We start from the raw sequence: 13,447 nt of genomic DNA, 5'->3' as shown, positions 1-13,447 counted from the left end.
GTTCTAGTATTTTGCCTGGTGTCAACCCACACTGTACACCCACCCATCACAGGCGTCAGCGGTCAGGTGACCCTGCTAATAAAAGAGGCCAGGCGCACGTGCCCTGGGCCAGTTTCTGTACACCACTACGATGTGTCTGTGTCATCCTTAGCAGCATGTGGGCCCGGGGCCCACATCACTACACCTACCTGTCTTTTCAGTTTTCTTGTCAAACTCTTTGGATGCATCACAAATCCTTCCCAAGTTGGTATGCTGGTAATCGATTGACTTCATAGCAGTAGTTTGGAGTGAGAGCTGGGAGTTCTGTTTATATTTATGCCCTGCAATTGGAGATCCTGGTGTCCATTTTTCAGGCAGATTACAAGGCATACAACTCAGAAATTTCATGAAAAGCTAGATGTTCTGTCTATAGCTTTCAAGATCGGTATTATTGTGAGATTGCAGTTCTTATTCACCAAGGTACACAAGAATACCTACTTTCATTCTTGTGTACAGTATCACCACAAATGCTCTCGTTGAAGGTTTTGTATTCTTTATCTGAAATTAGGTGCACCAAGGCACACAATGACAGTAGCGTCTGTGGCTCAACAACATGTCCCATCTCATGTGATTTCACCCTCTTGTACAGTTTCATGTCTCTGTCCGTTGCTTTGCTATTAACTTAATTCAGAGCCAATTTGTGTCTGTCAGGTTCCAAGGATGTAGACCTGCTGAAAATTCATGTCGTCCCTGAATTAATACACTGGCAAGCATAAATAAATTTGTTGCAGATGATAGGAATCTGGGGCGAGACCGGGGAAGGAAGAGAGAAACGCTGAGCTGGAGCTCACTCCCAGATGGAATAGTCCCCGTCAAGACCCAGCACTGTGCTGCCATGATATCACAGAGATAGTTTGCTCTCAGTGACTGGAAAACAGAAAAGGACAGATGAGTATATCGAACCAGCTGGAGAGAAGAGGTAATCACATATAAAGATACAAGCTTACTTGTTTTGGCATCAGTAGTTGCCTTGTTGAGTATCGGGTCAACCAAGATTCCAGTGATAAGCCGCAAACATGTCAACAAAAGTCAACTAGGCAAAGGGAACTAGGAAACTAGAAAAGGAGATAACACAATAAATGTGAGGATCGGATATAAGTGCAAACTGGCACAAACCCAGAGATAGCTAATGCAACTAATGACATGTTGCTAGGTGAAGACTCAGGGCCCGATTCCGATGTCGTTCCGAAGGGCTCCGAATCAGATTTGGGTTTTGCGAATCCTATCCGTAGTCCTTGTTTCTGACACATCGGTCACAGTTCAGAACAACCAAGTACGATGCCTGGAAACAGTTAGTGCTGACCGAATCGGTTCCGAAAGGCATTCGGGCAGGACAAGCCTTTTGGATCGGAGTCGTGCAGCTCTATGGACTTGGTTTCTGAACAAGTGAGTAAGATGAACGATTCGGACAGCCTTTTTGGTTCAGTTTGACCAGAACGAATCGGCTGCCGGAATCGGTCTTTGGGACCCGTAGCAGGCCCCCTTTCACCCGGGGGCCTTCGAATTGGTCCCGTGGGGGTACCCATGGGTCCCCTCTTCCCACTCATGCACAGTGTGGCAGGCACCATGGGGTGCCTGCCACAGGGAGCACACTTTTCCCCAACTACCCCTTTTTTCAATGGAAGCCTGTGTTCGTATTCGGAACACAGGCTCCCACTGAAGTAAATGCGAGCCCAACCAAATCGCATCCAGAAGCATCCGGATGCATCATCCTCGCTCGGTAGGACTCCTCCAATCTGAGTCATCCAGAAAGCATTCCGGAACTGATTTGGTTGCAATGCTTTCCGAACGAGATCGGAATCGGGCACTCAGAGTCCAGCAGGATCTTAAATATCAGTCTACCGCTGTTGACAAGGACATGATCTTAACACTGGGATATAAGTATGTGAGATCATGTAGTTAGCGGTCTAGTGTTCCCTTCTAATATGTTTCCACTGACTTGTCTTCCACCATTTCCAGGTACTATCTGCATTTGCCCTGAATCCTGGCAGTGGGTTAATTTCACTATCCCATTAGTTTATTCCTGGCTGTAGCTGCCTACACTCTCCTTATTCAACAAGTGGGGTTGTAACTTAAATCATTAAGCTCAATAGCTCAGATTTACATGCTAAATTACCTTGTGATGGTGGAGCGTTTGAGTTTTAAAACCATATATTTAAGCTGTCATGAACGGGACTAGCAAAAACAAGGTGGCGTATTCACAAACAAATGTTGTAGCGCGGAGCTGTGTCAAAATCAGCAGCACCGCACTCCAGTATTTTGAAACACAGGGATGTACCATATTCACAAGGATATGGCGCACCCCTGTGTGTCCCCTAACACTGGTGCAAAAATATATGCATAGAGCCAGCGCAGGCACCCTGCCACCATGTTGCAAGGGTGTCTGTGCTGCAGGGGTGATTGTTTATTTATATGCAGGAAGGTGTCCCTTCTTGCACATATACAATCATTCATGGTGATTTTCTTTTTCTTTGTGTGCAGCAGAATGCAGCACACATGGAAAGAGGGAAAATGGGAAGAAATTAATGATTTCTTCTTGTATCACCATTTTACGGGCTGCAAATCCATGGCGTTATAATGGTGCTGTTTTTGGTTCTACCTCAGACATGTAAATCTGAGGCAGCGTAAAAAAGTGGAGGAATGGAGTGCCCACAGCAACACCCATTGCCGCCCCCCCTTTCCATGGAGAGGACTGCGCCGGAAAAGGGCATATTTACAAGGTGGTGGTAAGCCACGTTAAGTGGCTTAGTGCCACCTTGTAAATATGGAAAATGGTGTTACGCCACCGGAGCGGCAAAACAAGTGATGATTCCGTGGCAATTGGGGCTTGTAAATATGCCCCAAAGTCTGCTCTGTAAAAGCATATTCTATGCACCAATGATTACTAACTTTGCTCCAAACCATTACTGGCAGAGTGTTTTTAGGTGGTACAGATGGATGAATATCAAAGTTCACTGTTTTATTTGAAAGCAAAGCAAAAAGCTTTTCATTTGTACATGGAAAGTAATATGCAGAATAAATATCAACTGCAGCTTGGTGTTTCAACCACATTATATTTACCAACTGGTTTATTCAAAGAGAAGGGTATATCAACTACTGTAACGTCAAAGCTTTGTGAGACCTTTAATAGATGTAAGAAGGGATTGTTATGCTGTCTGTAATGTCTAGGATGGCCAAAGTAGGGTTGTCAATGATATGTGAACTCCTTTGGACTAGAGATTTATATTTAGTAATAAACTCATATATGAAGATAATGACTCCTTTTTTCACAACATTTAGTGGCTTTAAAACTGTTTTTCACATGGTTATGAAATTATATTTTGAATATGATATCACTTGTAAATGCAGATTTCATCCAATGGAATGGCAAAACTCAGTATGATTTCCTTACTGCAGCTAACGAGTCTGTAAGCTTGCAAGGCATCTAGATAATGACAGTCTCAAACATCTCTGCTAAGCTTTACCACTGACTGTTTAATCAACATCCTCTCCATAAAAGGGATCCAAATCCATTTTAGCTGTACATTGAAGACAGTTATTTAAAAAACCTCTGACTTGTACAGGCAGAATGTATTTTGTAATAAAGTGCTGCTACTAAAACGCCATTTCCTTAACTATGTATCGCTTCTTTGTTCTACAGATTAAAAAATCTGATTTGCAATGGGTACTGTCAGAATTTATGTTTCTTGATTACCTTGTTTTCTACTTACCATAGCCTTTGTAAAGTGCTCTGATACCCTTCCAGGACAAGTTCGATCTATATAAAAAATCTTACAAATAAAAATAAAACCTCATAATTCAGTATTTCACTCAGTGCTTTCAGTAGGTATCTTTAAAAAAATGAAAACCTTTCACGTGACCTACACTAAAATAAACATGTAGTTTAAAAATAGGTAACAGATAGCGTGATGTGGTCTTTAGTGCAATCTCTGGAGTCTTGTGACCTTTACTAACCACTCGACCTGTGGCTTTGTGAATTACGATGTCGCCAGAACTTCTCACTGGCAATTCTGGGCCATATTATATGGATAATCACTATGGGCCCGATTCACAGAACTAACTTAAGACAACATCCTACACTTACTACCATTTTGGTATTCACAGAAGGCACTTACTCCTTTTGGTATTCACAGAAGGCACGTACTCATTTTGGTATTCAGAGAAGGCACTTACTCATTGATGAGTAAGTGCCTTCTGTGAATACCAAAATGGTAGTAAGTTTAGGATGTTGTCTTAAGTTAGTTATGTGAATCAGGCCCTATGTATCCTCTTTATTTACCTACAAATATATGTGATTGAGTGCAGACTTTTAGACGCACTCAATGGGAAGTAAGACACATGAGCACTAGGGGTTAGGATTTGCCAAACAATTTTCAAGTTCCTCTTCTGAAGATACAGTGTCATTAATTGACTTTGCGTCTGGGGACAAGACTTCGCCAACAAGTATTTGTGTGACTCAGAAAGGAAATTGATTCAGGAAGTAAATAATGCCGTATGGACTGCCTTCATATTCTTACAACTTCAGGCCTGAAGGAGGTTGCAATTCAACGCAAAGAATGAAAAGAGAACAAGATATGGGGGAAAGGCCATGTTATTTTTGTCAATAGGAATATCAGCGATAGCTGCATCTATGGTATGTTGTTTCGGATATACGTATTGTACTTTGAACAAACACATGAACTCAGTCCTAGGGTTATTTTATTATATGTATTACGAGAGAATAACAACAGCATTTCTTGTTGTAGGAAAAATCGCGGGGAGTGCTTCGTGAGTGGTACATCCATAATCCATACCCATCCCCCCGAGAGAAGAGGGAGCTGGCTGAAGCAACTGGACTTACCACTACACAGGTCAGCAACTGGTTCAAAAACCGAAGGCAAAGGGACAGAGCAGCCGAGACCAAAGAAAGGTAACAAAAAGTCATAAAACAGAATGGGAATTTGGAGGGAATTGTCTCAGCCTTGAGTAGTTTTCTTTCTGGGGTTTTGGGATTTGGAGGGATTGTATCAGCCTTGAGAAGTGTGCCTTCTGGGGTCTGTCTTAGTCCTCCTTGTTACTCACAGTTAAGGAAACACAACGGGCTGTGCCACAGTCAGACATGTGGTCCAGCATTGTAATTAAGAAGTGTTGGACATTGAGTTACTGGTTGAGGGGGTGAAACCCTACTCAAGCAGCAAACACAATCTCTGTTGGTGTGAAACACAAGCAAACCCCAAATTAATCTGTGCTTAACCCTCTTGTATCTTGGCACAAAAGCAGTCAGGCTTAACTTAGAGGCAATAGGCAAAGTATTTATGCAGCACTTCAAACAGGAATAAAATGAATACACAACACAAGGAAAATTCCACACCAATTTAGAAAAATGGGTTAAAATTAAAAAAATTATTGGAGACCAAAATGACAAAAAATAAATCAGTAGAACCAGAGACATGCAATTTTAAAGCACAAGTCGCCAATTCTGGTTATCTGGTTGTGATGGACCGGGACAAAGTCACAAGTTCAGTTGACCACGATAGAGTGCAGCCCAATACATGGAGCAATTTAGGCCCATTGAACAAAGTACCTTAACGCTTGCTTTTGGAGCATTGCAAGATCACATGTTGAGGATGTCCCATGCAGCAGCAGTTCCAAGGAGCTGGGGGGCTGTGATGCAGAGTCCAACGTCAACATCAAGGAGGCAGGAGGCAGTCAACAGGGTCCGGCATTGAGGTGCGTTGCACAGCAGCAGTTCAGAGGATCTTGCAGGGCTGCAATGCAAAGTCCTGTGTCGTTGTTGAAGAAGACATCAAAGGGGGCCTTGCAATGTGATGTTCGATGTTCGGTGTCAAGGATGTGTTGCGCAGTGGCGATGCAGAGGAAGCTCTGGGGCCCTGATACGGGGACCTCAGTCAGGGATAAGTTGCGCTGCGTTGGTTCCGAAGCAGCTGTGAGGAGATGCATTGTGCTGCGATGGTTCTGTGCACAGAACCACAGCTGGGCTGGCAGAGCACGTTCAAGTCCACTTCGAATGATACAGGAATGGTATGGCACCATTTGGAGTGGAAGACTCACAGCTAGTAGAGCCCAGATGCTGGGTTCAGGATGGTTGAAGCCTTTTCTGTCTCTGAATCTCTGATCAGGAGGTCAGCTAACTAGCCCTTGGAGTCACTCTGGTGTTCCTGGGATTAAGATGCCAGTCCAATTCTTTCACTTAAGCAGCAGGGTCTGCAGAGCAGCAGAGCAGCAGACTAACAGGCCTTCTTGCAGAGCAGCCCAGCAGTCATTCTGAGTCTTCTACAGGTCCAAAGGTGTATTGAAGGGTTAGGTCTAAGGTGCCCTTATTTACACCAGATGTCTGCTTTAAAGTACGAGAAGGTTCTGGACGTTTCAACCACCAGAGGTATTTAGAATTTCCCGTCTCCCTGCCTTGGCCCCAACTTTTCTGGGGTCACACCGATCTAGTGTCAAGTTTATGAGTTCACCCAGCCACAGCCTTTGTGATGTACAAGTGTGGTAGGTTACAACTCCATCCCCTCATCAAGGCAGAGATGGCCCATCCTGCCAAAGCCTGTCTTTAACTTGTCTCACTGTCTACACAAAGATCAACTGCCAGTTACACCTAGTCAGATACCAAATGGTTGGGATAAGAAAATGCCAACTTCCTAGAAGTGGCCTTTTTTCAGAATTGTGACTTAAAATCCGACTTTACCATTAAGAAGCACTTTCATTACAATTATTTAGGCATCAAACTCTACATTTTGTAGTCCCCTCTCCCAATTGAAGGTTACCACTTATTAATTGTTATAAGTTAACCTAATGTTATCCTAAGTAAGAGTTATGCCTGACAGCAGTGAAAAATAAATGTAAGAGCTTTTCACTACCAGGACATGTAAAAGGTAAAAGGTCAAACTTTTTAAATACACGGCACCCTGCCCTCTGGCCTGTGAAACATCTAACCTAATGGTGACTTATATGTATCTGACAAAAGGGTTAGTTTGCCAAGTCAAAATGGCAGTTTAAAACCGTACCCGCATGTTGTAATGGCAGGTCTGAGCCATGTTTAAAATGCCACTTAAGTGGGTAGCACAATACGTTTTGCAGGTCCACTAGTAGCATTTATTTACAGGCCCTGGGTACATAGAGTACCACTTTACTAGGGACCTAAAAGTAAATTAAATGTGTGAATTGAATACAAGCCAGTTTCACCATGTTTAAAGGGAGAGAGCACAAGTGCAGAGTCCTAAAGTCAACAAAAACAAGATCAGCCCGGCCCACGGATCAGGAGCAGCAGTGCGTGGCACCCCGGGGCCAGGCCCTGGCCAGGGAGGTACGGCGCGGGCTGCGGAGGAGACTGTGTGACTGGGCCGGGTCTTGTGGCTTCGCCGCTCCGACCCGGTAGCATGTGGAGAGACTCACCCCCAATGGAGGGGACGTGCGGCCCCCCCGGAACACTTGAGGCCTCTAGACTCATTCCAGTGGTGGATGGGTGAGCCGTCTGGGTCTTGTAGAAAGGGTGTAGATGGGCCGCAGCGTCTTCCAAGGACATAGGCGCCGGGCAGGCAGGTGAAGCCGACGCTGCGGTGCATCTGGTCTGACTAGCTGGAGCCTTGCCAACACGCCCAGGGTTGTAGCCCCCCTGACTCAGAAGAGATCAGCGCCTCTGGTACATACTGGTGGGGCCCACCCTGACAATCAGCGACAACCTGGAGATCGTGGTAGGTCCCCGTGGCCTCCCCCGTGATCATTGATCTCCTTATTTTGCGGGCCCGGATTGCAGGCGGGTGAAGCCTACAGATTGAGTAGCTGGATGTTAGCGCCACTGTGGAAGGAAAGCAGTGATCCTAAGAGAGCCCCCCTGACTCAGAAGAGATCAGCGCCTCTGGTACATACTGGTGGGGCCCACCCTGACAATCAGCGACAACCTGGAGATCGTGGTAGGTCCCCGTGGCCTCCCCCGTGATCATTGATCTCCTTATTTAGCGGGCCCGGATTGCAGGCGGGTGAAGCCTACAGATTGAGTAGCTGGATGTTAGCGCCACTGTGGAAGGAAAGCAGTGATCCTAAGATCGTGGTGGGGTGTGCGGCCGTGGTAGGCCTGTGTGTTGCGGTGGCTGGGTTTGAGATCAGAGTGCCCAGTCCTTAATGCCATGAGTCCAACTCCACCCAGAGGGCTCAGTGGGCTAGTCCAGATGCGAGCCTGCTCAGGGCCCTATGAGAGGTCTCTGCATATAGGAGTCAATACACATTAGTGGTCTCCATTACACCGCCACAGCAGGACAGCCTTGGGGGGCTGCCTATCCCAAAGAGTTCCAGGACGTTCCCCCAGATCACCCCAGGTGGGCCCAGATTCCGGGTGCCCTATATCAAATTGCCCTGTCAGTACAGCTCGCCAAATCGCCGCTCCAGGTGTGAGGCAGTGTGTGCTATCCACTGCAGGGCACAAAATGCACTGATGATGCATGGTCACCTCCAGTAAAATGGCCCTCTAACCTGCCTCAAAAGCCAAGATGACATGCTACAATCTCCTGTGGGGTTGCAGCACTCATTCAGTAAGTCCCACTGTCCCCCATCGGCGCATGACGAGTCCCAACTCAAGCCAGTAATGAGGGTAAAGGCCCTTGCCTCATAGGGAGACCCTCCCATGTGGTCCGAGCAGTACCACTGCTTGAGCCATACAAGCAACAATAGGGGAGTAAGGAGAGCACACCTCAAGTAACAGAATAGTCACGTAATCTACAACTATAGTGATCTGCAATACAATGGTGCTACAGTGTGACACTTGCTGTCTAACAAGTGTAAGTTTAGACAAGGAAAAGAAATGCTGCCAAAGGAGGTAGCAAACACTGTGCACTGTGCACTGATGTCCCAAGGGACTTTCAAAAAGTAATGGAACAATATTCAGTAGTCAATAACAACACATGATAAATATCTTGTGGATTGCAAAAACGATTGCATTCATCGATAATGCATGAAGTAAACCATCATGGTAATTTATAATATAATTGCACTGGCATCATACGGTCAATTGATATTTTACAGTGTATATTCATTACATCATGAACAATACAAATGATTCAACATTAAAGTATGCCAATAGTCCAATTCTTGCGAACAGCCCGATGCATTTCGGGACGGTACTGTCCCTTCTTCAGGCAAAATCTAAAGAGAAAACACAATACAACTCATATCTAATGCGATACAATATGATATGATACTAGTCAGACAACCAATAGTTAGGGGGAAGCCAATTAGATATGACCAAAAGAAAAACACAATGGGTTAAACAATACTGACTAGGTAGAACCAGGTGAAAAAGAGAAGCCAATCGTGGTGAAAACATAAGGGGGGAAAATGTGGATGTGTAGATAAAAGGTGGATCATGCGCCCCACCCAAGACACATGCGGCGAAACCAAAAACGTGGATGCACGTTTATAAAATCAAATACAACTTAGAAGTATGGCAACAGATTGCGTTGCGATGGTAAATATGGGGATGAAACGATTATGGTTAATAGAGTGAAGTGAAACAGAGGAAACACCAGGTGCGCACACTGGAGTGAAAAAAATGTGAAAACCCTAATGGAAAAGAACCACTGAAGCTACCTGGCTGAATGGGACTGGAAGATTCTGTGGCGTACAGGAAGGTACAATAGTAGGATGGAGTCCTCAGCCAGGGAAATGGCGAATAAACCAAAAAACACCTATCAGTAAAATGAACACAGCCTCGGGGGGCACGTGCGTGTGAAGTAGTAAAGTGAGTAGAGAGACACTCACCAGTGAAATAGGGATACTGGGTCCTGAAAAAATATCCGGTAAGATGCCACGGGTTGAACGATAATCACCTGGTTGGTTCCAAAAACAGCAACCAGTCGGGGTTGAACATAAAACACTTCGTCACGCTCCAAAATGTCAAACCGGCAAGGAGCCAAGTAACTGGGCTGAGAAAGGTGAAAAACCAGAATAGAAACACTCTCTTACCGGGAAGGTGTATCCAAGAAAACGAGTTTGGGGTCCTCTAGCTCTACCGCTGTACTGTTGCTATCTCGGTGTTTGGGGCGGGATAAAAAGCCATATGATACTAAGGAGTAATGAAAAGAGTGGGAGGACTAGAATGTGTTAACAGACTAGGCGCCATGGTGGAGAGTGTAGTCTAAGTTTTCAACCTGACTAAAAAGTAACGAAAACGACTGCTGTCAGGAACTGACCAAGTTAATAAATCTGAGAGAGAGGCATCACACTGACATTCAGTAAGTCCCACTGTCCCCCATCGGCGCATGACGAGTCCCAACTCAAGCCAGTAATGAGGGGAAAGGCCCTTGCCTCATATGGAGACCCTCCCATGTGGTCCGAGCAGTACCACTGCTTGAGCCATACAAGGCCACTGGGTGCCCCACAGGTTCACAATCAGCCCGGGCGAGTTAAGTAAATGTGGCCGCTACTAACCTGTGGGTCCAATATAAGGCGTTATTGGTTCATAGAGTCTGCCGCTGCTCACAGGGCTCACACCGTCAAGACACAGCTGTCGGTTGAGGGGTCTCCACCCAGCACGGGCACCAGGGACCTCTTGATGGAAGTAGGCCTCACAGGCTAGGTGTTGGGGGATGCTTCTCTGGGGTCCCCAGGGCCCTCACACTGTTCAGCGGGCCGCCTCCAGAGTGTGCAGGGGAGAATGGGGGGTTGGGGAGGAAAAAGGAAGGAGGGCGAACCACCCATGCCCGATGGCAATCTCCGGAACAGCCCGCTCTTTCAGGCCCCAACAGGCCGCGCAGTATCTGGGCAAGCGACGGTCTGGATTGTACAGGCCATAATCTGGATAGCTCTACGCGGCAAGGTCTGCGCATGCCTCAGAGGTATCTCCACCACTCTCATTGGCTCCTGCATGTAAATAGGGGAGCTGATGGCCATTGGGTTTAGGAATATTCTGCGGATTTTGGGATTGTGGAGCTGAACTAGATTGTTCACCTCTTTCTACTGGATGCCGAATTTTGGAGGAATTTCTCCATTCTCTGGATAGCTCAGCACCCATCGAAGTGCCAAGTATACAGTGGACATTCCCCTATTGAAATGTTTTGATCATTTTGACAATCTGAGCTCAATATTTGGATGTCTACTTGAAAACCTTGTTCGTAAAGTGCCCATCCAGTCATATACTTGATATAGATGCTGCACCAGAAATGGATCACATGTAGGAAACATTTATCACTATAATTATGATATGACTGGAATTATTTGATGCCAGTGAATTTCTGCCCTGAAGAAGCCCATTCTCTTTTGGACAAAAGGCATTGGCCGTTTTTTATGAACTTTTATATGAAGCACTAATAAATGAAGAATATCCCTGGACTACTCGAGAATTATTGTTATTAGTTATGAAATATTCATGTGCTAACATTGTTCTTTCATTTATATTCAAGTCTTTTTATTTCACCCCCAAAACAGGGAGTACGCAGAAGAGTGACTGATACACAGCGGTAAGCCTACAACCCTTACAGGGCCGGCCGCGTCAAGCAAAATGCAATAGATAACATTGACAGTTCTCACGTTTAACAGCGTTATACACAGCGTTCTGCCTACAACCCAGCAGGGCCGGCCGCGTCATAAAACACCCAGTGTACACCGGGCAGTCACTGCCAAAGATAGCCCGGCCCCTAGGACCGAATGTATCCAGAAAACCAGAACGGGTAAAACTATGAGACCAGGAAGGTCTAAACTGTAACAGAATACCAGGAAGGAGAGCATCAGATCATAGAAGACAGTAGGAATAAGTAAAGGGAGAAGACTAGGGAAGAGAAGGGGCCTAGGGTGCATCGGGGAAGGCGGGGGGAGAAAGCATTGCACCGGACAGTTAGGCTGCCTGCAGCTCCTACAGCATTGTTCTTTCATTTACATGTGGTGCAACTCTGGTTTTTGTATTTTTCTGAACTAGATAGAGTCCACCATCATGGCCTTCTTGTGAAGAGATTTGGTCTTGTTTATATTTGTTGTGTAAGATGGAGAGAAGCAGCAGTTCCAGATCATTGAGGAAAGAATGAGAACTTGTAATTGTATATGCAATTGTATAGGCAATTGCTCCTTGCTTTTGCACCTGTTGTGTTACCAAGAAGATCTCTCCTTAGAATCCGCCGTCCCTACCAAGTATCATAGCATTCCTTGCATGTAAATGTGTAAATGTAAATGTAAATGTATTTGAGCTTGTAAAGCGCACTGCTACCCGTCCATAGGTCTCCTGGCGCTGTATAACTCTGGGGAACCCGTCCTGGCTTTCCCTGTGGGATGGTCCCTGCTGGGAGTCCCCAAGGTGGAGCCAGGCATCCCCGGAATTGATGGGGCCGTTGTGGAGATTAGGCAAGCTAATGCCCAGAGTTGCCGAGTGGAACCCCTGATTAGAGTTAACACCGAAGCGAGAATTATCGAGTCCGCTGACCCAGGTCCACGACCCTGCCGCGTTGGGAATTGAACCCTGGTCCCAGGCCGACTTCTGCTCTCGGGTCTGCTGCCTCTAACCAGTGAGCCACACTACTCCACATAGCTCTGCACACCCTCAAAAATAAAGTAGGCCACCTTAACTCCACAATCTACCAGCTTGCAGTCATTATCTCCCTCTTAAGTGCTAAAATGTCCTGTGTACTTGACTCCTTACTCCCCTTTGCGAATCCACAATACCCCAAAAACCTAATCCTGATGAGTACTCTTCTCTCATGCCCCAAAGAGCTGTGCACAATCTCTCCAAAACTGAAATTATTAATTTACATGCTAGTTATATTACCTCTACTTCCCTCACCATCTCCCTTCCTGAGAAACAAAACAATGTACTATACCTAGCATCTCCCTGGTACGAACCAAACGCCACCCATTAACCCAGAAACTGGCCTATAGGAGCATCATTCCTATCATCACCAAAAGCCCTGACACTCCCTACACCAAAACAGTCACTTCAGAACTGCATGGTATGCTGCACAACTGCAGACCTGCAACAAAACACAGGCTGGAAATCTCAGATACCATCACTCACTACAACCTTGGCCTACTAATCCTCATTGATACCTGGTTTAATTACGCTGCCATCTTCAGAAACTCCCTTCAGTGCAGGAAACTACCCAGTAGCTCTTTCTCTACACGTGAATATCTTACACTGGAACTTGCAGCACAACTCCCCTATCAGGATTTACCCCATTTACCCTCCACCAGGTGACAACTCTGCTTTTAATGAGGAATTAATTGACTTTGCAATTGACCAATCTTCACAAAGCGATAAACTGACCTTTCTAGGAGACTCTAATCTTCACTGGGGCACCTTGGAAGACTCGGCTGCCAACCACCTTGCCACATTTCTCTCCAGAAATGATCTTTTGCAATACAACTCTAAAACAACATACCCCAGGGGCTACACGCTTGACCTTATTATTTCCAAAGATGACCTGTTAACCTT

At 45.7% G+C, this 13,447-nt stretch overlaps 1 protein-coding gene across 2 annotated transcripts in view; it reads left to right on the top strand.

The window, feature by feature from the left end:
* Positions 1–13,447, top strand: part of LOC144782995 (homeobox protein six1b-like) — a 177,413-nt gene that overhangs the window by 88,097 nt on the left and 75,869 nt on the right. For both annotated transcript variants that reach the window (XM_078662204.1, XM_078662203.1), the window contains exon 2: positions 4,785–4,948. In XM_078662204.1, coding sequence (XP_078518330.1) covers positions 4,785–4,948 — 164 coding nt within the window. The remainder of the gene's footprint in view (positions 1–4,784; positions 4,949–13,447) is intronic.

The sequence above is a fragment of the Lissotriton helveticus genome, chromosome 9, assembly GCF_964261635.1.
Source record: "Lissotriton helveticus chromosome 9, aLisHel1.1, whole genome shotgun sequence".
NCBI classification, from domain to species: domain Eukaryota; kingdom Metazoa; phylum Chordata; class Amphibia; order Caudata; family Salamandridae; genus Lissotriton; species Lissotriton helveticus.
The sequence above is the reverse complement of the archived record's forward strand: the minus strand, read 5'-3'. Positions and strand labels throughout refer to the sequence as shown.